At 46.7% G+C, this 27004-nt stretch overlaps 1 protein-coding gene across 2 annotated transcripts in view; it reads right to left on the bottom strand.

The window, feature by feature from the left end:
- GDI2 (GDP dissociation inhibitor 2) overlaps positions 1-27004 on the bottom strand; it is a 312370-nt gene that overhangs the window by 122885 nt on the left and 162481 nt on the right. For both annotated transcript variants that reach the window (XM_085653570.1, XM_085653569.1), the window contains exons 6-7: positions 19723-19854; positions 14520-14619 (exon numbers count right to left, since the gene is read on the bottom strand). In XM_085653570.1, the coding sequence (XP_085509696.1) occupies positions 14520-14619; positions 19723-19854 (232 nt within the window). The remainder of the gene's footprint in view (positions 1-14519; positions 14620-19722; positions 19855-27004) is intronic.

Here is a 27004-nt window from a genome sequence, read left to right as displayed (position 1 = left end):
GATGCTGTATAAGAAGGTTGTCGTTGCCTGGTGCTGGTCTATGGCGATGAGCAATTTGTCAGATTACTGGAGGTTCAGAGCAAAGCTTTGCCCAACCCCTCAAAAGGGTGTCTGTGAGGGCCCCTTGTTACGGGGTAAGAGATTCTTGTAGGTGTCTGGCCTGGTTAGCGAGCTTTCTTCTGTGGCAGTGTGGGTTGGAGGAAAACAGGCCATAGTCTAGAAGGTGGCTAGGCCACTGGAATCCTGTATCTCCAATTGTCCTCAGTACATTGAAGGATCAAAATCATCCTCTTCATCAAAATCATCTTTATCTGAGTCTGTGCCAAAGATATGGCGCAACAGCTGGTCTCTGCTACGAGATAATGGCAACGTCCATATATCAGACGGATTGCGAGATGGTTGCAGCCAAGAAGGATGGGGACGTGGCTTCAGTCGAGGTCGCGACGAGTTTGGAACGGAGTGGGAGAGCAGGATGGATTGAGCCCCCTCCTGTGTAATCAGCATGAAAGGAATTGGTGCAGGGAATGGGGCCAGGACGAAGTCAGCACCGGGGCAGGTGCAAAACAGGAAGCAGGTTCAGAGGACACAGACGGCACCAATGGTGGAATTGCCAGCAGAAGTTCAACTGGAAGCCCTTGCGAATTCTTGGGGCCAGTCGGTGCCATGGAAAGAACCGGTAAAGTGAAAGAACTGCACCATGGCCTCATGAAAGGCCTCAACCTGCTGCGATGTTGCAGAAGGACGTGGGAATTCAGGGTGTACTGGCTCCAAGTTTCGAATTTGCTCTGATGGGGATCAGGAGTGAGTCAGAGGCTTGTTGAAACCCTTGCGCCTTCCCTGGAGTTCAAATGTACAGGGAAGGGGATGATGACTGACCTCAACATAGCTCTGCAGTAGGAATGACTTAAAGAGCGAGAACGGTACCTTCTTTTCAAATTCAACTGATCACAGCAAGTAGTCTTTCAGTGCTTGGCGATGTAAAGTTACGGCACCCTGGCCCGATGGACTTTTGAGTTTATCTGGGCGTAGTCCTAGGTCCTGCAGTCTGTTCCAATCCCACGCACCATAGGCATACCTCATGGGGTCACATACATCTGTTAGCAACAGCACCTACAAGGCTTAACCCCTGCTATGTTTGGAGGGGACATCCCTTGCACACTGTAAAAACCGAATTGTCAAAAGCCGTAAAAGTAGCTCCTAATCCTGGTCTGAAGGTATGGAAAGAGAGGCAAGGACATCAGCAGGGCAAGGGAGGCACTTATATCTGGTGTGCTCGTAATTAAGGTTTGGAACAACATTGGCTTGAAGCGACAGGGGCACTGCTTTTATCTGCTGGATGCACTCCGACGCCTGGGGAACCTGCTGTTAGAAATAATGTTTACCAGAGACGATTGTAATGGTCCTGTATAATAGTGGTTTGGTACAGAAAAAACATGTTGAACTGTAGTCTCTAATGTGTAACTTTGGCCGTATCAATGAACAATGAATGAACAGGGATTTATAAAGCACAACAGATGTTCAGAATGTATAAAAAATAACCAACCACAAGTGACAAATTATGATGGGAGAAGATGGACTTGAGAATAAGTTTAGAGAAGGAATATGCTACTTACCAGTATGCATCTGTTCTTGGCATGTAGAGCTGCAGAGTTGTACACTTAGCATAGATCGCCATCTGGTGTTGGGCCCGGATGTTTGCAGTTTGTTTTTCTTCTTGGACACAGTCTTTGGAAGTCACGAGTTCGGTGACTCCTCCTTCGGTCCGTACTGCGCATGGGCTTCGGCTCCATCCTCAGATTGTTTTTCGCCAACAGGGAAATGATGGAGCGTAGTAATAACAGTGAGAAACCCATGTGTTGTATCTAAATAAGATGTACTGGAACGGATACAGGTAGCCGGGGAGGCGGGTGGGCGTGTACAACTCTGCAGCTCTACATGCCAAGAACAGATTCATACTGGTAAGTAGCATATTCCGTTCGAGGCATATGAGCTGCAGATTGTACACTTAGCATAGATTATATAGCAGTACCCAACCTTAGCGGCGACCACCGGTATCCGTTGCAGCTGTTTGAAAAAGTGTCTTTAGTACAGCCTGGCCCACCCTAGCTTGCTGCTTGGAATGCACATCTACACAGTAGTGTTTTGTGAAGGTGTGCGGTGTAGACCATGTGGCTGCTTTGCAGATGTCATCTAAGGGTATGTTCCCTAGAAAAGCCATAGAAGCCCCTAACTTTCTTGTAGAGTGGGCTTTAGGAGGAACAGATAATGTTCTCTTTGCCTTTTGATAGCAAATTTGTATGCATTTTACAATCCACCTAGCTATCCCTGATTTAGAAATGGGGTTGCCTTTATGTGGTGGAGAGAAGGAAACGAACAATTGTTTAGTCTTCCTGAAGGGTTGCGTTCTTTGTATGTAGTATAGCAACGCCCTTTTCACATCAAGTGTGTGTAAGGCCCTTTCTGCAACAGATTGGGGTTGCGAAAAGAAGACAGGTAATTCCACTGATTGATTGAGGTGGAAGGGGGAAATGACTTTGGGCAGAAACTTCGGATTTGTGCGAAGTATGACCTTGCTGTGATGCATTTGTATGTAGGGTTCCTGTATGGTGAACGCTTGTATTTCACCAACCCTTCTAAGGGAAGTGATAGCTACAAGGAAAGCTGTTTTCCAGGTGAGAAACTGTAGCTCACATTTGTGCATTGGTTCGAAGGGCGGACCCATTAGTCGTGTAAGAACTAAATTTAGATTCCATACAGGGGAAGGTGGTGCCCTGGGAGGAATTACGCGTTTAAGGCCTTCCATGAAGGCTTTAATAGCGGGCACTCTGAAGAGTGATAAATGCTGTCTGTTTTGTAGATAAGCAGCGATCGCTGCTAGGTGTAGGCGTATGGATGAATATGCCAGGTTACACCTGTGAAGATGGAGCAGATAGCATATGATGTGCTGTATGGATGCATCTAGAGGGTTGATTGTATTGTTACGGCAGTAAATTACAAATCTTTTCCACTTTGCGGCATAGCATGCTCTAGTGGTAGGACGTCTGGCTTCCATGATGATGTTCATGCAATCAGGGGGAAGGTTAAGGTATCCGAATTCTAGGATTTCAGGAGCCAGATCGCCAGGTTGAGCTGAGCTGGGTCCGGGTGCCTGATTTCTCCATGGTTCTGGGTTAGGAGGCATGGGGATAGATGCAGTTTTTGATGTGGTACCACTGACAGTTGTAGTAGCGTGGAGTACCACGGCTGCCTGGCCCACGTCGGAGCTACCAGAATGAGTGTGAGGGAGTGCTGTTGTAGCTTCCTGACCACTAATGGAATTAGTGGGAGAGGTGGAAAGGCGTATGCAAATCTGCCTGACCAGTTCATCCATATCGCATTGCCCTTGGACAATGGGTGTGGGTATCTGGCGGCGAAGCTTGGGCATTTTTTGTTTTCGTGGGTGGCGAAGAGGTCTATCTGAGGATGCCCCCACTGTTGGAAGAATGGGTGAAGAACTTGTGGATGCAGTTCCCATTCGTGTAGTTGTTGCGTTTGTCTGCTGAGCAGATCTGCCATGGTGTTTTGTACGCCTGGAACGTGCTGTGCCAGGAGAAAGATGTTTTGAGGAATTGCCCATCTCCATATGCTCTGGGCTAAGCGGGAGAGCTGGGGAGAGTGTGTCCCCCCCCTGTTTTTGGATATAATACATTGCAGTCATATTGTCTGTGCGAATGAGGACTGCTTTGCCCGAAATCTGTTTTTGGAAAGATTTTAGGGCTAGAAAGATCGCCAAGAGCTCCAGATGGTTGATGTGGAGCGATTTTTGCTGTGGCGTCCATAGACCTTGCATGGTGAGGTGTAGAAGGTGCGCTCCCCAGCCGGAGAGCGATGCGTCCGCTGTTAGAGTCACCTGAGGAACCGGGTCCAGGAACGGCCGCCCTTTGGAAAGGTTTGTGGTGTTCCACCACTGCAGAGAGTGATGTGTGCGGCCGTCCACCAACACCAGATCCGTCAGCTGACCCTGGTTCCACTGTTGTGCTAGGCACTCTTGAAGTGGACGCATGTGGAGTCTTGCATGGGGCACTATGAAAATGCAAGACGCCATCATTCCTATGAGCTTCATAAACACTCTTGCTGGAAGAGAGTGTTGAGGAAGGAATGTTTTGCGTAAGGCTTGAATGCTTGTGATTCTGGCTGAGTTTGGATAGGCAATACCCTTGGAGGTGTCTATAGTGGCCCCGAGATATTGCTTTGTGTGAGATGGTATGAGGTGGGACTTTTGGTAGTTCACCGTGAAGCCTAGCTGGTGGAGCAGTTGGATGGTGCTGTTTGTATGCTGCACACATTGGTCGTAGGACGCGGCTTTTATCAGCCAGTCGTCTAGGTAAGGGAAGACGTGAATATGTTGACGTCTGAGGTGTGCTGCTACTACTGCTAGGCATTTGGTAAACGCCCGTGGTGCGGTGGTGACCCAGAAGGGGAGAACCGTGAATTGGTAATGTTGCCCGTCCACCACGAACCTGAGGTATTTCCTGTGAGAGGGGTGTATTGGAATGTGAAAGTATGCGTCTTTCAGATCTAAGGTTGTGAGAAAGTCTCCCTGGCAGAGGAGTGGGAGGACTTGCTGTAGGGTGACCATGTGAAAATGGTCTGAATGTATGTAGGCATTTAGAGGCCGGAGGTCGAGAATGGGTCTGAGGGTCCAGTCTTTCTTTGGTATTAAGAAATATAGGGAGTAGACCCCTAGATTTTGTTGATTGACGGGGACCTGCTCTATAGCGTGTTTTTGGAGGAGTGAGAGTACCTCTTGTTTGAGCAGTGTGGAATGTTCTTGAGACATTGGACGGTGCCTTGGTGGGATATTGGGTGGGGTAGATGTTAGTTCGAGACAGTACCCTGACCGAATGATTTGGGTCACCCATTTGTCCGATGTTATGGACTCCCATGTGTGGATAAAGTTTTGCAGTCTGCCCCCGACCGGAGTGGGATGGTCTGGGGGGAGCGGAGGGGAGTCATTGTGCGGGTGGGGTGGCAGAACGGGTGTTGTTGGTTTTGCCCCTGCCCTTATTGTTGTTGCCTCTGTAACCGCCCCTTTGATTGCCCTTTGAAAAGGTATTTTGAGGAGGGGACTTGTAGGAGGTAGAGGCGTTATCGGTGGAGGAGCCTCTGCCTGTGCCACGAAAGGACGAGCGTCGACAGGAACGTTTAGAGGCTTGTGTTTGGAGTGCCCCCATAGACTTTGCTGTGTCTGTGTCCTTTTTCATCTTTTCCAACGCTTCGTCTACCTTTGGCCCAAAGAGAGTTTGCTGGTCAAAGGGGTGGTTGAGTATGGATGCCTGGACTTCAGGCTTGAACCCTGAGATCCTGAGCCAGGCATGGCGACGAAGCAGGACACTTGTATTTATGGGGATTTTCCGTCGAGGCTGGAACCGTAGAAGTTCGAAGCCGGAGCACGAAGTATCACATCCGAGCCCGATGGCGGAAAAAAACAATCTGAGGATGGAGCCGAAGCCCATGCGCAGTACGGACCGAAGGAGGAGTCACCGAACTCGTGACTTCCAAAGACTGTCCAAGAAGAAAAACAAACTGCAAACATCCGGGCCCAACACCAGATGGCGATCTATGCTATGTGTACAATCTGCAGCTCATATGCCTCGAACACAGGCCTTTTGCAGGCGTACTCCGATCTTTTGCCCCCATTTTTACTACTAGATTTTGGTGTAATGGCTCTCAAATGCCCTGACCCTACTAAACAGGTCTTTGTGCAAGTGCTCTTACCCTTAAGACCTTAAGATGGTGCATGTTTAATTAGCTTGTCTCCAATCTGCATAGCCTAACTTACTTTGAAGTCCCCAGTACATGATACCAGGAAAACCCAAGGTCTGTCAATAACCCCCCCCCCCCCCACACACACACACACACACACACACACACATGTAAAAATGTAAATGTACAGATATTTATATAGCGCAAATCACCAACCGGTCTCTAAGCGCTTGCTTAGGGAACCCGTCCTGGTATTCCCCTGTGAGATAACCCAGCAGGGTATCCACAAGGTGAAAGCCAGGCATCCCGCCGCGAGGCACACACACACCAAGCCTCCCCCCCCAACACACAAACAAGCCCCCCTCGGGGACTGCAGCACTTGTTGTAACACCCTGTATGGGTCAAGGTAAAACATGGCTTCCAGTCTGCCACTGCAGACTGGAAGGTAAGGAACGTTTTTAACTACTAACTTAACTCGACTTTGCCATTTAAGGTAACCACAAAGCCCAAACCTCACCTTTTAATATATGCAAGCCACCCTTAAAGTATGCCTAACGAGCCCTAAGGCAGGGTGTGGTGTGCGTCACATTACAAAGGCGGCATGCCTTTGAAGCTTCCCCTTCGAGCACTGTGCCCATCATGAGGGGGTAGGTGTGACACTTCTGACCAGGAAGTGCATTGATTCACGTCCCAGAGAGCAGACACTCTGCACATGTCTGCCTAAAGCTAAACAGTGACCACACGAGGGTTGTTAGGTTCAGGGGGCACCTCTGATGTGCCCTCTGAGTACATGGCTTAATAAATCTCACACTGGCATCAGTGTTTCCAGTTTTGATTTGGTTTGAGTGAAGCCATCATGGTGCTGTGGAACTGGAGTTGTTGAGTTTCCAGCCCATGTACTCCTTATGGTTTCCCTAGCACTTACAATATTTAAGAATAAACTTGAGAATTGTAGGGACATATCTACTCAAGCAGATATGCCCTCACCTGTGGTATAGTGCACCCTGCCTTAGGGTTATACGGCCTGCTAGAGGGGTGACTTACCTATGCTTGAGGCAGTGGTGGCTGGCATGGCACCCAGGCAGGGTGCCATTTCAACTATCATTTTTGACCTCACAGGGGCACGCAAGCTGCAAGGGCAGTAGCACAGTCCTAGTGAGGGGGCCCCAGGGGACACTTCAGCTTCCAGGTCCTAGGTACCCAGGGTACCACTCACTAGGGATTTACCGGGGCAGAAGTACCAATTGTGGATATGTTTTAGGGAAGAAGTGCTGGCACAGAGTACCTGGTTGTTAGGGACCCTGTGCACTACATTCGAAATCACTTCAAATACCAGGCAACAAGTGGGGATAACCATGTCAAAAGAGGCACTTTCTCATAGGTAGAGCTTGGGAAATATATAAAAAAAGATGAGGGATCTGTAGGGAGAAGTAACCAACAGAAGAAAAAATACTCCCAAGAGCTTGAGTAATAGGCTGGTGCCTTTACACTAGTCAACCTCCCTACATTACTTGAAGATCAACATCTCATATAGTAAGGTATTAATTCTAAGAAGCAGAAAGGCTGGAAAGATCAATATGTCTGGGATAAGGGCCCAGAGAAGTCGACTAATGTTCCTCTAAGGCTCCTCCGAATGTCAATGTGTCGCATGCTTTTTTACAATGCGATGGAGTGAAGACATTATATTCATTTGCTATCTGTATTTAAGGCGAAAGTACCTCCGGCCCGTTTATATGCCATAGAGTCTATAAATATAACAAAATGGGACTGCTTAGAGAAAATGGAAGGGCAAATTTTACGTAAATTGTGTAATTCTAACTCGTTTGTTTCTACCCCAGCAATGAGGCTGGAATTTGGTCAATGCGCTCCTACAAACAAGGGCTGACCAGTGTGATTCGATGGGGCTTTCAGCTCAAGAACAGCGAAAGTGATTCTATGAGGGAGTTGATGAATCCTGAATTTTTTGCTCAGAACCTGGAAAATATACAGTTTACCGGGATCATGACTTAGTGCTACGCTATCTTCAATTGCAGGAAGAGGTTCTGGCTTCCCTCTCTCCCATACAATTTGAAAGCTACCTGAAGGATGCCTCTTGCTCCACTAGCTATTGGACAGATGTTATGTCCTGTATGTCAAAGAAAAGGCTGAAGGCTGTAATTTCGTCCTGCCGCCCCAAGGTAGCTCTGCTTGACCTGGAATCTGGACCATGGTCTCCGCTGCTTTTGGACACTATTTTGAATGAACTTGCTTCCGCTAAATGCGCTAATGGCAAACTGGTCCGAGTCTGGAAAAAAGGGAAAGAGGGTAACTTGGGGATCCAGGATCTTAATCATGTACTCTTTGCTTGCTTTGCATTATCTCTTTGGCGTCGCCCCCTCTTAGGGTTAATGTTATTAAAGAACTATATCACATCACTTGAGATGACACCAGAATTTTTACTCCATCCAAAAGACTAAAAAATACGTATCAAAGTTTTTAAATATGTTAAAGGTTTTATGAATTCATATTAACTTTGATTCAGGATTGCCGCTGCGCTATGTGAATACTGACTGATCCAAAAAAAGTCGCATACAGTTTATATACATGTCTTAAGGTTTTATGAATTTAGATCAATTCTCATCCAAGTTTCTGCTAAATGATTTCAGGGGTACAAATCTTTTTAAAACTTACATATCAATTTATTTTTTGTTTATAATGTGTGGCTCTATGGATCTTATATTTATTTTTCAGTCTTGCTTTATGTGGACCACTTGAGTTCCAGAACATAAAGAATTGAAAAAGAAAAAATAACTTCCCTACAGTAATGATCTTAAAATGGACACCTTATCTTACTGTGGATTACTCACTGACCTGTCCACCTCCCCATTGCCTGGCTGGTTATTAAGCATGACCTCCAAATAAGGTCCCAATACAATAGCAAGTACTACACCTGTCTTTCCGATGTTAGGCTTATCTCTCTGCCTTGAAGGTGCATGAAATATGGATAGAAACTGACATCAGTAAGCTGACAGGAGAACTTTATGGCTCTAGGAAGGTTACAGGGAGGCTGTTTCCGGTGACAAAGTGGAGCCAGCACCCCTTCAATGCACGGAGAGCTATTGAAGAGTTTCCAAATTCAGTTTGGTGCCTGGGATATTCAAAAGGTATGGAATATATTAAAAAGTGGAGGATCTGCAGGTAGCCAGACTATCCACCAGAAAGAGCGTTACCAAAGGCAAGTCCTTTTCAATTGGTCGAGCCAATGCCTATGAAGTTTAGAGAATATTGTAGATTCAAAACTGAATGACATTTGTCCAAAAATTAGGCCAAGATTAGAGAAAGTACCATTTATTTCGAAATAGATGCATAATATATACTCAACTAAGGTGTGAAATTAATGCTATTCAGAGCTCCAGAATTCTCTGCAAAATCTCTCAACACTAAGCAATACCATCAAATCCGATCTCTATTTTGAGCAAGAATCAAAGGGATTTAAATGCTACATTTTGAGTACCTAATTTCTAGGACTGCACATCCATATCAGCACAATGACCGTGCACTTTCATTACCAAAGACAAATGCCTCAGATCTACGCACTTTGGAATAATCGGAAACACGAGCCACACTCCGCTGGATTTGTTTCGGAGAAAAAGCAGAGGTCCAAAAATGTTATGTTAGTGAGTTTATAGAGCGCCTGATTACTCTGTACGGAGGGTCCCCAAGCTAGGATTCCTGCACTAAAATGGTCAATAATATATAGCTAAGCTGATTTTAAGGTTGTCTAAAAGAACAGGTCTCGTGTTTTTTCCGAAAGACCACTTCTGAGTGTTCCGGTCTCAAATCGGCAGGGCGGGTGTTCTACAGTTTAGCAGCCAGGAAACTTAACAAGCAGCCTCTCATCCGCGTTCTTTCTACTCTAGGGATCACGGCGAATGCCGCTCCTGTAGACCCGAGACATCAGCCAGGATGATACGGCTAATCAGGGAATGAAAATATCTGGGTCCTTTAAGGGTCAAGATCTTGTGGCAAAAGCATAAGGCTTTGAAAGAAATCATTTTCCTAATTGGGAGCCAGTGGAGTTTGGGAAGGGCTAACCGCATCAATGAGTATCTAGGAATGTTCAGTATGAGCCTAGCTGCAGCATTTTGTACTCTTTGAAGCATTTGTAGACTGACTTGCGTGGCCCCAAGATACAAAACGCTACAGTAGTTCAGATGGGAGATTAGGCGGGCTTGAATTACTGTCTTCCTGGCCAAAGCAGATCCCAGGAAGGTAGACTATCTGGTTATCAAAATAGAGAGTATTATCAAACTAGATGCCGAGGTTCTTAACTTTCTGTTTAGGAGTTGGGAGTCGGTCCCAAAGCATCAGGCCACCATGTGGTGGACCAGATCGAGGGTAGATTCCCCAAGACCAGGACCTTGGTTTTTTCAGCATTTAGCTTTAGGCAGCTGCAGTCCATCCATTCTGCTAACCCTAGCAGACAAGTTCTAAAACTGTCCCCAGACCTGCCTTCATCTTGCGTCAAGGTGATGATTAGCCATGCGTCTTCAGCGCACAACACGATTTTAAAGCCATAACACTCAATCACATCAGCAAGGGGGTGCATATATAGATTTAACAAGGTTGGGCTAAGAGTGGAACCTTGTGGCACCCCCTGCTACAGAGAGAAGGTCTCAAATGCACACTGCTTTTGGGTCACGTGAAACGTGCGGCCCTGTAGAAAGCTGGTATGTCATCTCAGAGCTAGGTCCCCGATGCCATGCCGTTAAGAGTTGCTCAAGAAGGCGGCCATGGGATACGGTGTCGAAGGCTGCGCTCAAATCCACAAAACCAGAGCGCCCGTCTTCCCCAATCAGCAATGAGTCAACGACACTGAAGCAAGCAATAGAGCAGACTCAGTGCTGTAGTGAGGGCAGCACCCTAATTGGGTATCGTGCAGAAGCTCTTTAGCCTCAATATACCTCATCACCTGCTGATTAACATGCTTTTCCCCTGATTTAGAGCTAAATAGAAGCAGGAATATCGGCCTAAAGTGTTCTGGTTCGTTAGGATCCAATGTGGGCTTCTTCAGAAGGGGTCTAACAGTGGCAGAGGGGATTTGACCACCCGTTGTCAACGATAGGTTGAGCTGTTCACAATGTCAGCAGAATGGCCTCCAATCCACACTCCATCATTACAGGGGGAGAATGGTATAATGGAGAGCCAGATTTCACTTCAGATACAAGGGCGCAAAGTTCTGTCACAGATGCAGTATTTATACTGAGGAAATCATCCATTAAACCAGGTGGTGAAGGCCCAGTATCGGGAAGGAATATGCTACTTATCAGTATGCATCTGTTCTTGGCATGTAGAGCTGCAGATCCACACACTAGCATAGTAGATCGCCATCTGGTGTTGGGCTCGGATGCTTGCACGTTGTTGTCTTGGAAGAAGTCTTTGTGGTTACGAGATAGGCGACTCCTCCCTTGGACGATAGTGCGCATGGGCATCAACTCCATCGTTAGATTGTTTTTCGCCATGATGGGAAATGATGGAGTTAGTAGAAGAGAAAGAGATGTCCATGTGTGATATCTAAGTAAGAAAGCTGGAACAGATACAGGTCCCGGGGAGGTGGGTGGGCGTGTGTGGATCTGCAGTTCTACAGGCCAAGAACAGATGCATACTGGTAAGTAGCATATTCCGTTCGAGGCATATGAGCTGCAGATCACACACTAGCATAGACTATACAGCAGTATCTCCCCTAGCGGTGGTCACCTGTGTCGGTTGCAGCGGTTTGAAATAAAGTTTTAAGGACAGCTTGGCCCACAGAAGCTTGTTGCTTTGCTTGTACGTCAACACAATAGTGTTTAGTGAAGATGTGTGTTGTAGACCATGTGGCTGCCTTACAACTGTCTTCTAAGGGAATGTTCCCTAAGAATGCCATGGAAGCCCCTAGTTTGCGTGTGGAATGCGCTCTAGGGGGAACTGTTAGCGTGCGTTTAGCTTTCTGGTAGCATATTTGGATACATTTAACTATCCACCTAGCAATCCCAGATTTGGAGATGGGGTTGCCATTATGTGGTGGAGAGAAAGCTACAAACAATTGTTTGGTTTTGCGGAAAGATCCTTGTTGTTCCCTCTGTATCCGCCTCTAAAATATCTTCTACTGGGGGATGTTTGTGTAGTGGCTTTGAATGTAGATGAGGCGTCTGCGCCCATATTTTTGGAGGCTCCTCTGTAGAAGGAGCGCCGAAAGGAGCCACGCGTTTGTGGAGCCAGTAATGCTCCCATCGACTTATCAGTCTCGGTGTCCTTTTTCATTTTTTCAAGGGCAGTGTCTACCGCAGGCCCAAATAGCTGTTCTTGGTTGAATGGCTGACTGAGTATGGTAGTTTGTACCTCTGGCTTAAAGCCTGAAATGCGTAGCCAGGCATGTCGTCTAAGGAGCACACTGGTGTTAATTGATCTAGAGGCAGTGTCTGCTGCGTCAAGTGGACATTTAATTGACGCATTTGAAATTAGCTTGCCCTCTTGGATAAGGTCATTTGCCTGGGTTTTATACTGGTCAGGCAGATGTGTTAAGAGATTTTCTAACTGGTCGTAGTGTGCCCTGTCATATCGTGCCAGTAGTGCTTGGGTGTTGGCAATACCCCAGTGATTAGCTGCTTGTGCTGCTACTCTTTTGCCAGAAGCTTCTAGCAGTTTGGATTCTTTATCCGGGGATGGTGCATCTCCGGAGGTCTGGGAGTTGGTGCGTTTCCTAGCATTGGAAACAACTAGAGAATCCAAAGGCAACTGTCCTTTGATGCAAGTAGGATCTTCAGGTGCAGGCCTATATTTCTTTTCTATTCAAGGGTTAAGAACCCTGCCACGGACAGGGTCTTTGAATACTTCAGGGGCATGCTTAATGACTCGTTTGATCATAGGTAATATTTGCACTGACTTTTGGGATTGTTCAAATGTATCTAAGAGGAAATCTTCCTCTGGTGCGTCGGAGTGCATTGTAACACCATGATAAAGTGCAGCTCTATTTAATAATTGGCCAAACCCCAGGTGATCATCTGGGGGAGATGGTTTTGAGGGATATGGCTGTGGGTCTGGTAGGTCTGTTGGGATATGGAATGCTCAATCATCAAGTGGTAAGGTATCTGGATACGTGAACGGGTCATTAGGATCCCCCCACCTCCTAGGTCGTCGTCATCATCATCCGGAGGTGGTGTATGTGGTGGAGAAGTTACAGGTAAGGGTGGTGTAGGCAGAGGAGGTGGGTTAGAAGGCAGTGTAGGAGAAGGGGGCATAGGCGATGTTGCAGAGTCCTTCTTGTGTACAGGAACTGGAGCAGATGTGTCCAGTTTTTGGGTTCATATAAATCTTTTTCTGCCTTGGATCGATGGGATCTGGGTGAAAATGTTCTTGTTCCTCTGTAACAGTTTTCGGTGCCGATTTTGTCGGTTCCGAGCGAGGTTGTGGTTGATCCTTATAGGTTTTGGCTTTAGGAGGTGTATCAGAGTCCTTAGCCGTTTGTTTTGGTACAGAGGATGTTAGTTTCGGAGCCGAAGCTGGATCTTTAGGCTTGGGAACCTTCGAAGCCGGCTTATCTATGGGCCTTGGCGTTGTCGGGCCGATTTGGAGGTGGAAGGCGGAGCAGCCGATTTCGGCGCAGTGTGTTCTTTTGGCTTCGGTGCCGAAGGGACAATGACATGTGGTTTGCTCGGTCCCGAGCTACCGGAAGGCTTGCCTTTTTTCTTCGGAGCCGAGCCTGGAGGCGGGGCTTCTGAAGGATGTTTTCGGTCTTGACTGGGGCCAACAGGCGAAGTCTTGACCACTGCCTTTGGTTTTGGAGGGGTTGGGGCAGGGGCAGTAGTACTCGCACGTTGCCCAGGAGTGATGAGGTCGTCTGAGTCTTCTGCCTCGGAGATGATCGAGATCCTCGGAATCTTCTTCTGGGACATCGGGGCCTTCATCAAAGATGTCCTCTGGCTCCGGAGCTTGTCTCTGTGCCATGATGCGTCTTCTAGCCCTTCGATCTCGAATGGTCTTTTTGGATCGAAAGGATGCACAGGCTGGACTCGTCGTGTTCAGGTGATAGGCACAAGTTGCAGACCTTGTGATGGTCACTGTACGGAAATTTTGCTCCACACTGGGGTCATTTTTTGAAAGGTGTCCTTTCCATGAGCCGTAGGCCTTACGGCGTGGATAGGCCCAGCGGCCCGCGTCGACGTCCGGAATCGAGCCGATGAAATCGATGTCGAAGAAGGTGATTCGATGGTTTTTCTGTAAATTTTGCGCTTCGAGAAGCTTGGAATTGAGATTTCCAACCGGAGCGGAAAAAAACAATCTAACGATGGAGTTGATGCCCATGCGCACTATCGTCCAAGGGAGGAGACACCTATCTCGTGACTACAAATACTTCCTCCAAGACAACAACAACGTGCAAGCATCCGAGCCCAACACCAGATGGCGATCTACTATGCTAGTGTGTGATCTGCAGCTCATATGCCTCGAACATGAGAACTCTAACTTCCTTTGGAAAGAACGCATAAATCTTTGCGACCTTCTACGACAAAAATTGCGCGATCTGGTTACATTTCTCTACCGAGGGAGTGATAGAAGCAGAAACCCGCTCAAAGGAGGATGAGGATTTTATGATCCGAAAAAGCTCCTGGGAAGAGTTCTGAACCTGCTCAAATCTTCTGGGAGTAGTATTGCATCCGCGTGTGCTTGATTGGTTTCTGATATGTCTGCAAATATCTAGAAAGCATGTTAAACTAAAACAGAAAAAGGAATTGAAAAGATTCACAAAGAAAACCTACTTCTCCTTCAGATTTTACACCAACCACTTTTCCGTTTTCCATAACAATCTCCTCAATCGGTTTGTTCAGCATGTAGGTACCGCCGTAGATGGCACTTAGCCTAAAAACAAAAACGATTATCCAGCTTAAGAATCAAGAGCACTTTTTACAAATAAGATAAGAGAGACAGCTATAGTCTTGCAATAATTGAGGACTGCTTTTTCAGGAACTTTTGCTGCAACCTTTAACAAAAGCAAAAGTTTTCCAGTTCGCCATAATCATGAATGTAAACAAATTAAATCACTTAATGAACAAGTTACTTACCTTTGGTAATGCCACATCTAGTAGACACTACCTAGTCGCAGATTAATTACCCTAGAATATTCCACAGGCATCAGAATGGATCTAAAAGATTTTGAGCAGTCCCCTTGCACGCAGGTAGGTGGCATTGTTCGGCGTCGCCCGCACCAGCGTCTATACTAGAAGTGACACATACAGTCACTATATAGGCGCCACCCCCGCATGCTGACCTCCGTTCAGGACTGTTTTTCTGCACCGGAAGCATGGAGCAAACTTCCATGATGTGAGACTATAGTTCACAAAACAGACAGGAGGGATGGCCGGGTAAGGAAACAGTGGCTAGATAGTCTTAACCAGATCAGGCATAACCGAACGTAAGAAACTTGTTCTTCTGATAGAGACTTCTAGCCACAGATTAAAAATCTTCCCCACCATGGGTCTGCGAACTGTTTACACTAAAAAGTCCTGGTGGACCGAACGGGCGAAATGCCAGTCACGCCGGATCAGACTGTCTAGGCAGTAGTGTTTGGCAAATGTGTGCAGTGAGGCCCACTTCGCTGCCTAACAGATGTCCAGAACTGGGATTCCTCTAGCTAGAGCAGTGATCGCAGCTTTAGCTCTAGTGGAATGAGCTCTCAAGCCCTCAAGGGGTTGTTCTTTTTTTTGTCATTCCATGCCAGATTTTGATAAAGAGGACAATCCATCTGTTTTATGGGCTGCCTTTCCTTTCTTCGCACCCACAAATCCATAAGAGTTTGATAGTCCACACGGAAATCTTTTGTACGATCGATGTAGAATGAGAACGCATTTTTTTAGGTCCAGGTGGTGCAGTCTCTCCTCTTTCTTGGTAGGAGGAGCAAAGAAAGTTGGAAGTGTGATGTTATTCCCATGCGAAAAGGTGTGACCACCTTTGACAAGGAGGAAGCATGAGTCGTAAGGCCCAGCTTATCTGGGGAAAATGTAGAGTACAGAGGGGATGGGCGTGGGGTACAGTCACAAGAGGCCTGAAATTTGCTAACCCGCCGGTCAGATGTTATAGCCACAAGGAGGGCTGTTTTAATGGTAAGCAGTCTCAGAGAGCATCTGTGTAAGGGCTGAAAAGGCGAACACATGAGGGAGGAGAGCACTAAATTCATTCCCCATTGGGGCAAGGTGTAGGGGGAAACATTTTAGGAAACCAACAGGTGATTTGAACACGGAGGATTGATCCTACAACTGCAGGAAGGTTGAAATGGCAGAAAAGTACCCTTTACCAGTGCCCATAGCAAGGCCTTGTCAAGCAAGGGATAAGGAAAACAAAAAGATTTTAGCCATGGGTGTAGACAAAGGATCAACAGATTTGGTAGCACACCAAGCAACACAGCCTGATCAGAGGACAGATGTTCATGAGTTCAGGATACCAGACTTTCCATGCCCAATTGGAAGGCACTAAGACGACTTAGGCCCGTCTGTTTCGGATCTTGAGAACTCGAGACTAGAATGGTATTGGCGGAGAGGTGTACAGGAGTCGTGAGCTCCACTTGAGAGGAAATGCTTCCAAGACCAAGAGCTGTACTGGAAACTCCATGTTGGAAGTTGACTCTATACAGTGCACAAAAACGAGGTACACTAAATGCAAATTCCTCAAAATAATGGAACAAAATTTATTTGTATGCAGTCCATATGTTGATACACACCATTCTCTACATTTTGGGCCTCTCTTTCTTTCTAAACCCTCTTGGCGTGCACCATGCTCTTTTGAGTGCATGCTTAAACAATTTTTTGGGGTAACCCCGGTCTCTCATCTGTTCACAAAAGACGTTCCCATGAATTTCAAAATCCTCCTTACAAGAACAGTTCCTCCTGATCCAGAGTAGTTGTCCGTATGGTAGATTGTCCTTGAGTATCCTAAGATGAGAACTGTTATAGTGCAAAATGGCATTTTGTACGTCAGTTTTTTATGTAGTGTGGTAATGTGTATTTTGATGGGGTATGACCTCGCCATCCAGGAACGTTAATGTCGTCTAACTTTTGGTCAAAGTAAATTGAAAATCTGGGTGTCGATGATTAAGCCATTCATGAAATCAGTCTAATTCAGTTTCAGTGCCAGTCTACAGACACCAAACATCAATGTACCGGTACCATTGGGTAAGATTTTTGGCAGAAGGATTATTATTATGAATGTACTTGTTCTCAAATATCGCAATGTAAAGTATATCCATTTCCAGGGCGATAGGACAACCCATGGCGGTCCCCTTGATTTGCCAGTAAAAATTCTGCTCAAGCCTGAAAAAAATCTTCGAGTGCCGCTTAATAAACCCCGTGGGGACCGGATGTGGTCTTGTTCTAGAGTCCAAATAAAATTCCATCGCCTCCAGTGCTTCGTCCTGCAGTATCTGAGTGTATAAGGAAACGACATCCAAGGACACTAGCCAATGCTGTGATTGATCAAACAGTGTGCCTTCCACCTTGTTGATAAAATCAGTGGTGTCTTAGTTACGAAGGGACCTCAGTAAGGAACAGTTTGAGGAATGTATCAACGTACTTGGAAATGGGTTCCATGATTGAGTCTCATCCAGATACTATTGGCTTTCCAGGGGGTTCCTGTAGTTACTTATGAATCTTTGGAAGGAAGTTTATGACTAGGGTCCTTGGATGTTTCTGGATAAGGAATTTGTGCTCTTTCGTACCTAAGATGTCTTGTTCAAAGCCAGCCTTGACAATTTGGATTATTTATTCTTTAAGTTAACGAGAAGGGTCTTCTTTAGTCGGCCTGTACCACATGAGGTTGTGAACCTGCTTCCTTTCTTCCTTCAATACATGCCCTTTGGCCAAACGACCACCGCTCCCTCTTTATCTGCCGCTTTGATTACTATGGGATCATCTTCCTTCAGGGCCTTTATCGCTCTTTGTGGTGCACTGGTCAAATTGTTTTTACTGAAAGATTTTTTCTGTTCCAATTGTTGAATGGAGGAAAGGACAACCTGCTCAAAGGCTCTTTAGGGATGTTATGTGTTGGTGGAATGAAGTCAGATTTGTTGGTCAACCCAGATGGTTCATGGGTAATTGGAATATCTCTTGTTGAAAAAAAGGCTTAAAGTCTGATTTTACGGAAAAATTCCATTGCTTCAGTTTTTAATCTGGCGAGATCTGTGCGAGATGTTGGCACAAATTTCAACCCCAGGTGGAGGACTTGTTCTTCGTCTTTAGTAAGTTGATTGTTGGACAAATTTACTATGATTGATGATGTTACGTTTTGTAAAATTGGCGTCTTGTGCGCATCTCCCAAGGTTGTTTTTTGGGCCTGGCCTTTCTCTAAAAAAGAACTTTGTCTTGCTTGCTTTCTGTTCGATGGGTCTTCGCCCAGTTCTGATTCGCTCGTTGACTCAGAGGAAGATGTCTCAGAAAACGTTAAGAATCTGTTACTGGATCTACCTTGATACTCCTTGAGGGCTCTCCGTGACTCAGCTTTGGTATAAAAGTCCCTGGAGGAGGTTGCTAAGTCATGGCTAACGGATCCCGAAAACCCAACTAGCACTGAGGTCGGACACACCGACAAAACCCCAGTCGGAGGCTCTCACGAACCCATGGGGCTCGAACGTACCCCAGAGGGGTTTGACTGGCCAAAAATGAGGCTCATGGCCTCAAAAAGCTGTTAAGGTTGGCAGGAATCGCTCTGGCAAACTTGGGAAAGCACAGACTAGACCCAGTGTCGGTGTGAATTTCTCAAGGAGTGAGGCCTGGATTTTTTGACGTCGATCCAGAGTGTCATCTGAAGAAAGGGACCGACTTGGAGAAATTGACAAACGTTTCCTCTTCTTGGACCTACTCTTGTGAGACTTACCTGAAGAAGTCTGGGATCGTGATGATTACCAGCACGAGTGACTCAGAAAGTGGTCCCTCCCTTGTGAATGGGACACAGAGCGGTGTGGAGTCTAGAGGCAAGTGGATAAAAGCTTCATAGCCCGCTTGGGCTTGGTCTTCAGATTCGTAGTCCTGCAATTCTCGAAGCCTCCACAGACACACCAAGTGAGGATCTGTCATGACATTTGCCTGTGAGAGGCAGCACAAGACTTGAAACAGGTTGTTTTATAGGGGATATAGTCCAAAAACAGTCGAAAACAAATTGCCAAAAATGGACTCAGAAGAGATTGCCTGGATGGCGTGGAAAAGAGGGAACTCCGGTCAGTGCGCTGGGTTAAGCGCCTACATAAGCACAAAACAGGCCATTTCCGGCACGGCCAATGCCATGCAGAGACAAACTGGTGCACAACGGGACTGCAAAAAAAAAATAATTAAAATAAACAATAAATAAATTTTAAAAAATTTAAAAAATCGGGACTCAGTCGGACGCTAAAGGAATATTTCACAGCAAGGGTTCTGCGGCCAAAAGTCTCCATCAGATTGATTTAGCACTTGTTAACCAAGTGCATTTATACACTCATTATTCCCAACTAAATACAAAAAAAAAAAATCAAAAAAAAAAAAAAAAAAATCACTGTAGCCTACAAGAATAGCCTAGGAGAATTCAGATTGTTGACTGTGGTGTCGCTATAGAATGTGAGGTAAAAACCCAAAGCGAACACGTATTTTGACAAAGTAGTAAATAACAATGTAACACGCATATTTTGCATCATTCAAATCAGTGGATGAAGGTATTGCATTGTGCTCACATAGAACAACTCAACCATCTTCAAGTTTAGTAAGGGGGCCCAGTAGAAGAAAAGATATTAGTGGAAGCAGGTAGATAATTTCGTTAGCCACATGCATGCAATATGCTATTATTTTCGGTTCGTTAAATAAAAAAAGCAAAACATTATAACAAAAGGTTGTGTATTTCCAAAATCAGTGTAAGTATACTGGAATATCTGCTTTATGACCATTTTATAAATGGTTTACCATGCTAAATGACAAACCGCTTTAGTAAGAATTCTTTAGGGCTTACCTAGCAAATCCCTGTGGGAGCTCACCAAGGCCATAGAGTGGATACAAGTAAGGGCTTTTCCCATATCTCGCAAGAGATTCACTGTAGAGTTTGATCCGGTTGATGGCTTCAAAGCAAGGCTGATCGAGGTAGCTTGAGAAAAAAAAAAAAGCGATTGGGGGTTATTTCGACATGTCAAAACTGCCTACCAAAAAACAATGGCATGATCTAATGCGTTAGGAGTTCTCTTGCTGAAAATAGTGCTGTATTACAATGCATTATCAGTGGTATACAGAGGTTTGCTGTAAAATAGATGGAGTCATTAAATGTTGAAGGACATTCCAGTGGTTAAGTAATCTGCCAGATTGCATAATCAATTAAGTAGATTCTCAACAGGATTATCTCCACTATAGTATAGTTTCTTACCTGCTGGTGTAATTGTGTAGTTTGAAGAATGTTCTGGATTCACATGCTGTGAATTATTTTGCCATCTAGTGGTTGGGTACGGAATTCTCCACTTTCTTGTTGTCTTTCTATTTTAGATTTTTCTTTGTTGGTGGGCGGGGACGGTTCCCTATTTGGTGTCCTTTTGTTACGTCGTACTGCTTCCTCCAGAGGCTCCCACCTTTGGTCGTCTTCATATTTTTTTCCCTTTTTACTTCTTCCTTCCATTTTCTTGGTGGAGGTGGGTGGTTTGCTTGTAAATCCAGAAAATGTTTCAAGCTACATAAATACACCGACAGATAAGAAACTAAGTTTTACAGCATGAATCTTTTCTGGATTTACATGCTGTTTATCGATTTTGTAGCGGTTTCTGAACTTTGTGGCAGCTGAGTTGAAGATGGGCATTGATTGATAAACAGATGTTGTAAGACCGTTTATCCTACCTGTGCTTCCTTGTTCATTTGTATGTCAATACAGTAATGTCTTGTTAATGTGTGCACAGATGACCACACTGCTGCCATACAGATTTCCTGCAATGATAAATTTTCCACAAAGGCAGTGATTGCTCTTTTCTTTCTTGTCGAATGTGCTCTAGGTGCTGCACTCAATTTTTCTCCTGCATATGTGTTGCACAACAACATTTTTGTGCTATCCAAAATGAGAATGTGTTCTTGGATATTGGTCTTCCCAGAAAACTATTTGCGAATGAAACCAATAGTAGTTTACTCTGTTTCTGTCTTTTCTATGCAGTACATCGTGGTGTATTTTGCACCTGTGTGCAACAGTCTTTCTGCTTGCCTCTGGTTTTTGGGGGAAAAAATGTTAAATTTGGATGTTTTAATTAATGTGACACAGATTACTTTTGATAGGAACTGTGGATCTGTCCTCATTACTATCCTGTGCTTGTAATTTTGAAAATATGGTTCTTGTAGCGCGAGTGCTTGAAGCTCACTTACCCTGTGCGCAGGGAAGTTACATCTAGTAGGAATGCAGTCTTTAAGATTAACATCTGTAGTGTAGCGTGGTGCAAAGGCTCAAATTGTGTTTTCATTAACTGAGTAAGTACCACATTTAGATTCCATGTGGGTGCAGGTATCTTCCTTGGAGGTGCTATTCTTTTGGCTCCTTTCAATAACCTCTTTATTACAGGTGATGTGAAAAACATCTACAAATATGGCCTCTTGTATAAGCCACTATTGTTGCTAAAATGTACCTATAAAGATGCATATGTTGTGGTCAGTGGCTGAGGAGTGCAGACTCCGGAGAGTTCACACAGACAATAACGCAGAACGGGAACTTAACATCTGGGGCTACATGATTACAAAACTATACAATCACGAAACTGAAAGGGAGAGTGACTCAGAGGACAGGTCGGTGAATAGGGGATCTACCGACCTGCCCATGCGGACTACTGCCCATTCGCCCAGTTCACCGAGGCCACTAGCACACTCTCGCTCAATGATAGTATATGATTGGAGGGATTAGGTGAGGTGTGGGAAGTCCATAGCTAAGGAGCTGCAACGCTATGCAAAGAATGATCGATCTACATTTGAATGGTTTGGTGTGATTCTCTCCCCCGTCCGCCTCCTACCCCATATTTTGGGAATGCAATGGCTATTACTGCTGTAATTTCACCCATGCCCGCCGAGAGCACATGATGACGCTGAAGTTGTACTGTTTATACTTCAATTTTTCTCTCTTCCTTTGTTTTTATGGTCATAGACTGATGTGGCAAACTAACCCCCTGCTCCTATGTGTCAAATTCCTGTTTTATCAGAATCGTATAAGACCCATGTCGCCCTGAATTTTTTTTTATAAATACAAAAAAAATAAGATGCATGCTAGTTTGTTTTCTAGAAGATGTGTTAGATATCTTAAGTGTCTTGTCCTTTGTATTTTTACAGACTAGTCCCTTTTTAACACACCATACCAAGTATTTCTTCCACTTAGCCATGCAACGCTCGTGTTGTTGGCCTTTTCACTTCTCTTAGAACAGCCATTGTGCTTTCCTGCAGTTTTAGATGCCTGAATTATAAGTCCTCAGGAGCCATGCTGCTAGGCTCAAAGCCTCTGGTTCTGCGTGTAGAACTCCTCCTCTTTCCATGGACAACAGATCCTGATGGTTTGGTAATTTCGGAAACTTCTCCTGTGCTAGTTCCATTAGCTTTCAGAACCATGTTTGTCTAGCCCACTGTGGGGCAATTCGTATTAGTGTCATTTTGTTAATTCTGCATTTGCTGATCACTATGTGTAACAGTGGAATAAGTGGAAAAGCATTTGCAAAGGTCAGTGCATTCCCCACGGATAGGTGGTATGGCTGTCAGGAGGTGAACCTTTGGCATTTTGCGTTCAGAGGTGTAGCAAACAGATCTACTGTTGGCGTCCCCCATTTCCAAAAGATTATTTTGAGTATTTTCTGGATTAGTTTCCATTTGTGTGAGCACAAGGCCTAGCTGCTTAAACTGTCCGCTTCAACACTGTCCTTCCCCGTTACATGTATTCCTTGGATTTCCATCTTGCTCAGTATTGCCGACTTTTAGAGTTCTCGGGCTACCTTTGATAAGGGTAGAGATTGAGTCCCTCCCCGTTTGTTGATCTAAAACATGGTTGTTGTATTGTAGGTTTGAAATAATGGGCAAGTTACCTTCGGTAACGCCTTATCTGGCAGAGACATGATCTAGCTGCAGAATTTCCCAGGTGTCAGACTGGATCCGGAAGATTTTTCTTTGAGCAATACCCCCTGCACTCTGGTAGGAGGCATCCGTTGGCCTTGTGTGACATTGTCGGCATCATCTCCACAGTAGTTAAGTCCCCTGTTACCTATATTGGCTCCATCTCGGCGACATGACGTCAGTTATTTTTCACGACTTTTTTTTTTTTTTTTTTTTTTAAATTTTCCAAAACCTTTATTCAGCATGAACAAGAAATACACAGCCCCATGCCTACAACCAACATGTGGCCGGCAGCGTGGTACAAGAAGGAGAGAGAAGAGTAAACACAGCGGTCTGCCCACAACCCTCCAGGGGCCGGCCGCGGCATAAGAAGCAAGATAAATAGCGTGCCAGTGCGAGGAATCATCTCCCCCAAAAACTGTGACATGGAAATCGTCGACCCATATTAACGTGTTGTGGTGGTATAGAGGCGCCTGTCCACTGCGACCCGTGATCGTCTCAACTCCGATCCTCGGTTGCCGCGTGGCTAAGGGGCAGGAGCCGAGCCACCCTCGCCGGAGCGGTGTCTAGGAAGGTTAAGGGGAGAGCGGGAAGAAGGTCCACTATGTCTGTGGGTGTGATAACAGATATGCCTGCAGGGGACCCCAGATGTCAGCCGGCCGCGAAGCGGAAGGCAGGAGTTCAGCATAACGGAGTAAAGTATCCTGGCAGTGTACCATATCAGCGATCCAGTCCTTAAACCTGGGAGTTCTGCCCCGCCCCCACCTACAGGCTATCAGGCGTTTCGCCATGAGAAAGGCGATAGTGGCGAATCTACGGACAGGTTTTCGTATAGTACTGGTGTAGCCCAGGAGTGCCTGTAATGGAGAGGGTGTTAGTGAGACATCGATCATTTCGGAAAGGCCAGAAAAAACTTGTTGCCAATATTCTACAATCTCCCGGCAGCCCCACGCCAGGTGCAGGAAGTCTGCCCCCGGAGCGCGACAGCGCCAGCATAGATCATCTTCTCGAAGGCCTATCCTATGCATGTGTGCTGGAGTACAGTAGAGCCTATGTAAGAACCGGTAATGAATCACCCTAAACCTACTACTGGAGGAGATCTGTTCGGTTTGTAAACAACAGTAGCTCCAGAGGTCGTCATCTATGGGCAGTCCTAGGTCTTCCTCCCACTTTGTACGTGCCGTGCAGGGCGAGAAGTTTAGAGTGGTGCGTAGCGAATGGTATAGAGTAGAAACAGCATGAGCCGGAGTGGTAGCCTTAAGTAAGCGTTGTAGGGGTTCTAGCATGGGTGGCTCACAAGGAAAGTCCCCCGTCAGTGCACGAATACCACTACGAAGCCTGGTGTAGAGGAAAGTGTCCATGAAAGTGGGTGTAGAGTGAGTGAACATCTGAGATTGGGAGCGGAATTGTCCATCATGATAGAGGTCCCCCCATGTTGTAATGTGGAATTTGGCCATAAACTTTTTAAACAGTTGTTCCTGTAAAAGGGGCAATCGGGGATGGTATGCCAGAGGAAGCAGTGGAGAATAGATGAGCGGTGCGCCTGCCACCTTAGCAAGGTAGCGCCATGCTAGAATGGAGCTTGAGATCGTGGTGCGGTACGCTGTACGTGTCTCTGGTGTACTGAGTATCGCCCCCTCAAGTGGAATAGGCGCAGCCAGCCAGTGTTCTACAGCCGTCTGCGGCAGGAAGGGCGTGGGGCGAATCCAGTGATGAATGTAGTGGGCCTGCGCGCTGTGATAATACAGCTCGAAGTCCGGTAGGTCTAGCCCTCCGTGCACAAATGGACGAGTCAACACCTCCCAGCGAAGACGCGGCTTCCTCCCCCCCCAGACCAATCGAATGAGTTCAGACCTCAAAAGACGGAAGAAGGACTTGCCAGGGTAATATGGGATGTTCATGAACAAGTACAGGAGTTTTGGAAGAATAACCATTTTGATTAAGGAGGCGCGGCCCGCAAAGGAGAGGGGCAGTGTGATCCATCTAGACACATATGCCTGGATACACTCAAACGTGCGGCCATAGTTCATCCGCATTAGCTCTTCTCGGTCATGGGAGAGGAGTATGCCCAGGTAACGGACTTCCTCCATTTCCCACCGTAGAGGGTAGTCCAGAGGAAAGGGCTGGGCGGACGCAGTCAGTGGAAATATAGTGGACTTCCCCCCAATTGATATGGACACCAGATAGCCCCGCAAAGCGAATAAACTCTCGGAGAACAGGGTTGAGGTTGGCAGCGGGGTCACGTATGTAGAGTGTGATGTCATCCGCGTAGAGGGAGATGAGGACCTCTCGCTGAAGACAGCGCAGAGCCTTGTCCCGGTGATGTTGGCGGAGCCGAGCCGCCAGAGGTTCCATCGCTATCGCGAACAGCAGCGGAGACAGTGGGCAACCCTGTCGGGTACCGCGCGACACCGCAAAGGCGTCCGAAGTGCGCCCATTCAGCCCCACCCTAGCGACCGGTCGGTCATACAAAAGCTCGATCCAGCGCGTGAACCCCAGCGGCATGCCCATATTGCGCAGGATACAGTGGAGATAGTCCCACTCCAGGGAGTCGAAGGCTTTGGTGGCGTCTAGAAAGACAGCCACCAAAGGCAAATCCGGAGCTACATTATGCATGATGGAGAAGAGCGTCCGGAGATTATTGGAGGTGGCCCTACCCGGGACGAAGCCCGCCTGGTCAGATAACACCAGGCCTCCCAGTAACAACTGCAGACGGTTAGCCAGTATTTTTGTCAGGATTTTGGCGTCACAGTTAATGAGCGAGAGCGGGCGATACGAGTCGCAGTATTGAGGCGGCTTCCCAGGTTTCAACAAGGAGGTAATCAGTGCCTCTTGCATTGACGGAGGAAGTGCGCCAGACTCATGAGCCTCCATGAACACCTCACGAAGCACTGGAGCAAGGATGTCCATATACGCCTTGTAGAAGTCCATAGGTAGCCCGTCCAGGCCGGGGGCCTTTCCCGGAGCCATCTGTTTGATCGCATCTGTAACCTCCTCCAGGCCCACTGGCTCCGCCAGGAACTCCCGGTGACGGTCAGAGAGCCATCCCAGTGTGAGCTCCCGAAGGTAGTCGTCAATGTCCAGCGCACCGACCCTGGTTGTGGAATATAATGTTGAGTAATGAGTAGTAAAGGCCGCCAGAATCGAGCGCGTGTCCCGCAACGGAGTCCCCTCCTCCCCCTCCAGCTCCAGCACAAAGTTAGAGCCCCGTGGTGGTCGGATCGCTCCCGCCAAAGATTTACCGGGTCGTTCCCCCTCCCCGTACGTGCGAGCTTTGAAGTATTGGCCTCGGAATTTCACCTCCCGTTCGGCAGTGGACATGTAGTCCGATAGTGTTTCGCGGTACTTTGCCTGCGCATCCGCATTGGTGGTATAGTCCGGGCTATGTTCTAGAGTGTGGAGTGTAGTTTCTAATTTGCGTAGTGTACCTCTCAAGGTCCGGAGTACCCCGGAGCTCTTTGAAATGCAGAAGCCCCGTATCGTTACCTTTAGCGCCTCCCAGAGAGTGGCCATCCGATCCACCGTCCCCTTGTTACGGGATAGGAAGTCTTCTAATTCTTGACCCAGTTCTATTCTAAACAGTTCGTCTAGTAAGATGGTGGGTTGTAGTCTCCAAGTCTGAGGTCTGCCCATGATGTCAGGTAGCCGGAACTCGGCCAAAACTGGAGAGTGATCGGAGTATGTGCGACTCAAATGTCGCACCCCCACCAAGGAGGGGGCTAGGGTCTGATCAACCATAATGTAATCTAGCCTGGCCCAAGTCGCATGTGCATGATTCCAGTGTGTGCCTTCCATAGAAGTCGGGTGTAAGTGTCGCCAGGTATCCACGATCCCATGGGTGTCGCATATGTCCCTCAGATATCTGTGTGTGGTAGTGTAGTGGTGCATGGAGGGGTTGGATCTATCCATCGCGGGGTTTAAGACAGCATTAAAATCTCCCCCCCATATAAGGTGGGTGGATCCCACCTCCCTGACCTTGTTCCAGAGGGCAATGAAACTGCTCGGATTATCGCAGGTGGGGCCGTAAGAGCATGCAAGGGTGATTGTCTCGACCCCTATCCTACCCCATGTTATGCAGTAACGACCCTCGCGATCAGTGGCGGTGCCTATGGGAACGTAGGGAACTCCCCTCTTAATCAGGATAGTAACACCTCGTGCATATGACGAGTAAGGGGCATGAAGAGAAT

The sequence above is a fragment of the Triturus cristatus genome, chromosome 4_1 (assembly GCF_964204655.1).
Source record: "Triturus cristatus chromosome 4_1, aTriCri1.1, whole genome shotgun sequence".
Classification (NCBI taxonomy): Eukaryota; Metazoa; Chordata; class Amphibia; order Caudata; family Salamandridae; genus Triturus; species Triturus cristatus.
Note: the sequence above shows the minus strand (reverse complement) of the source record. Positions and strands in the feature narration are given on the sequence as shown.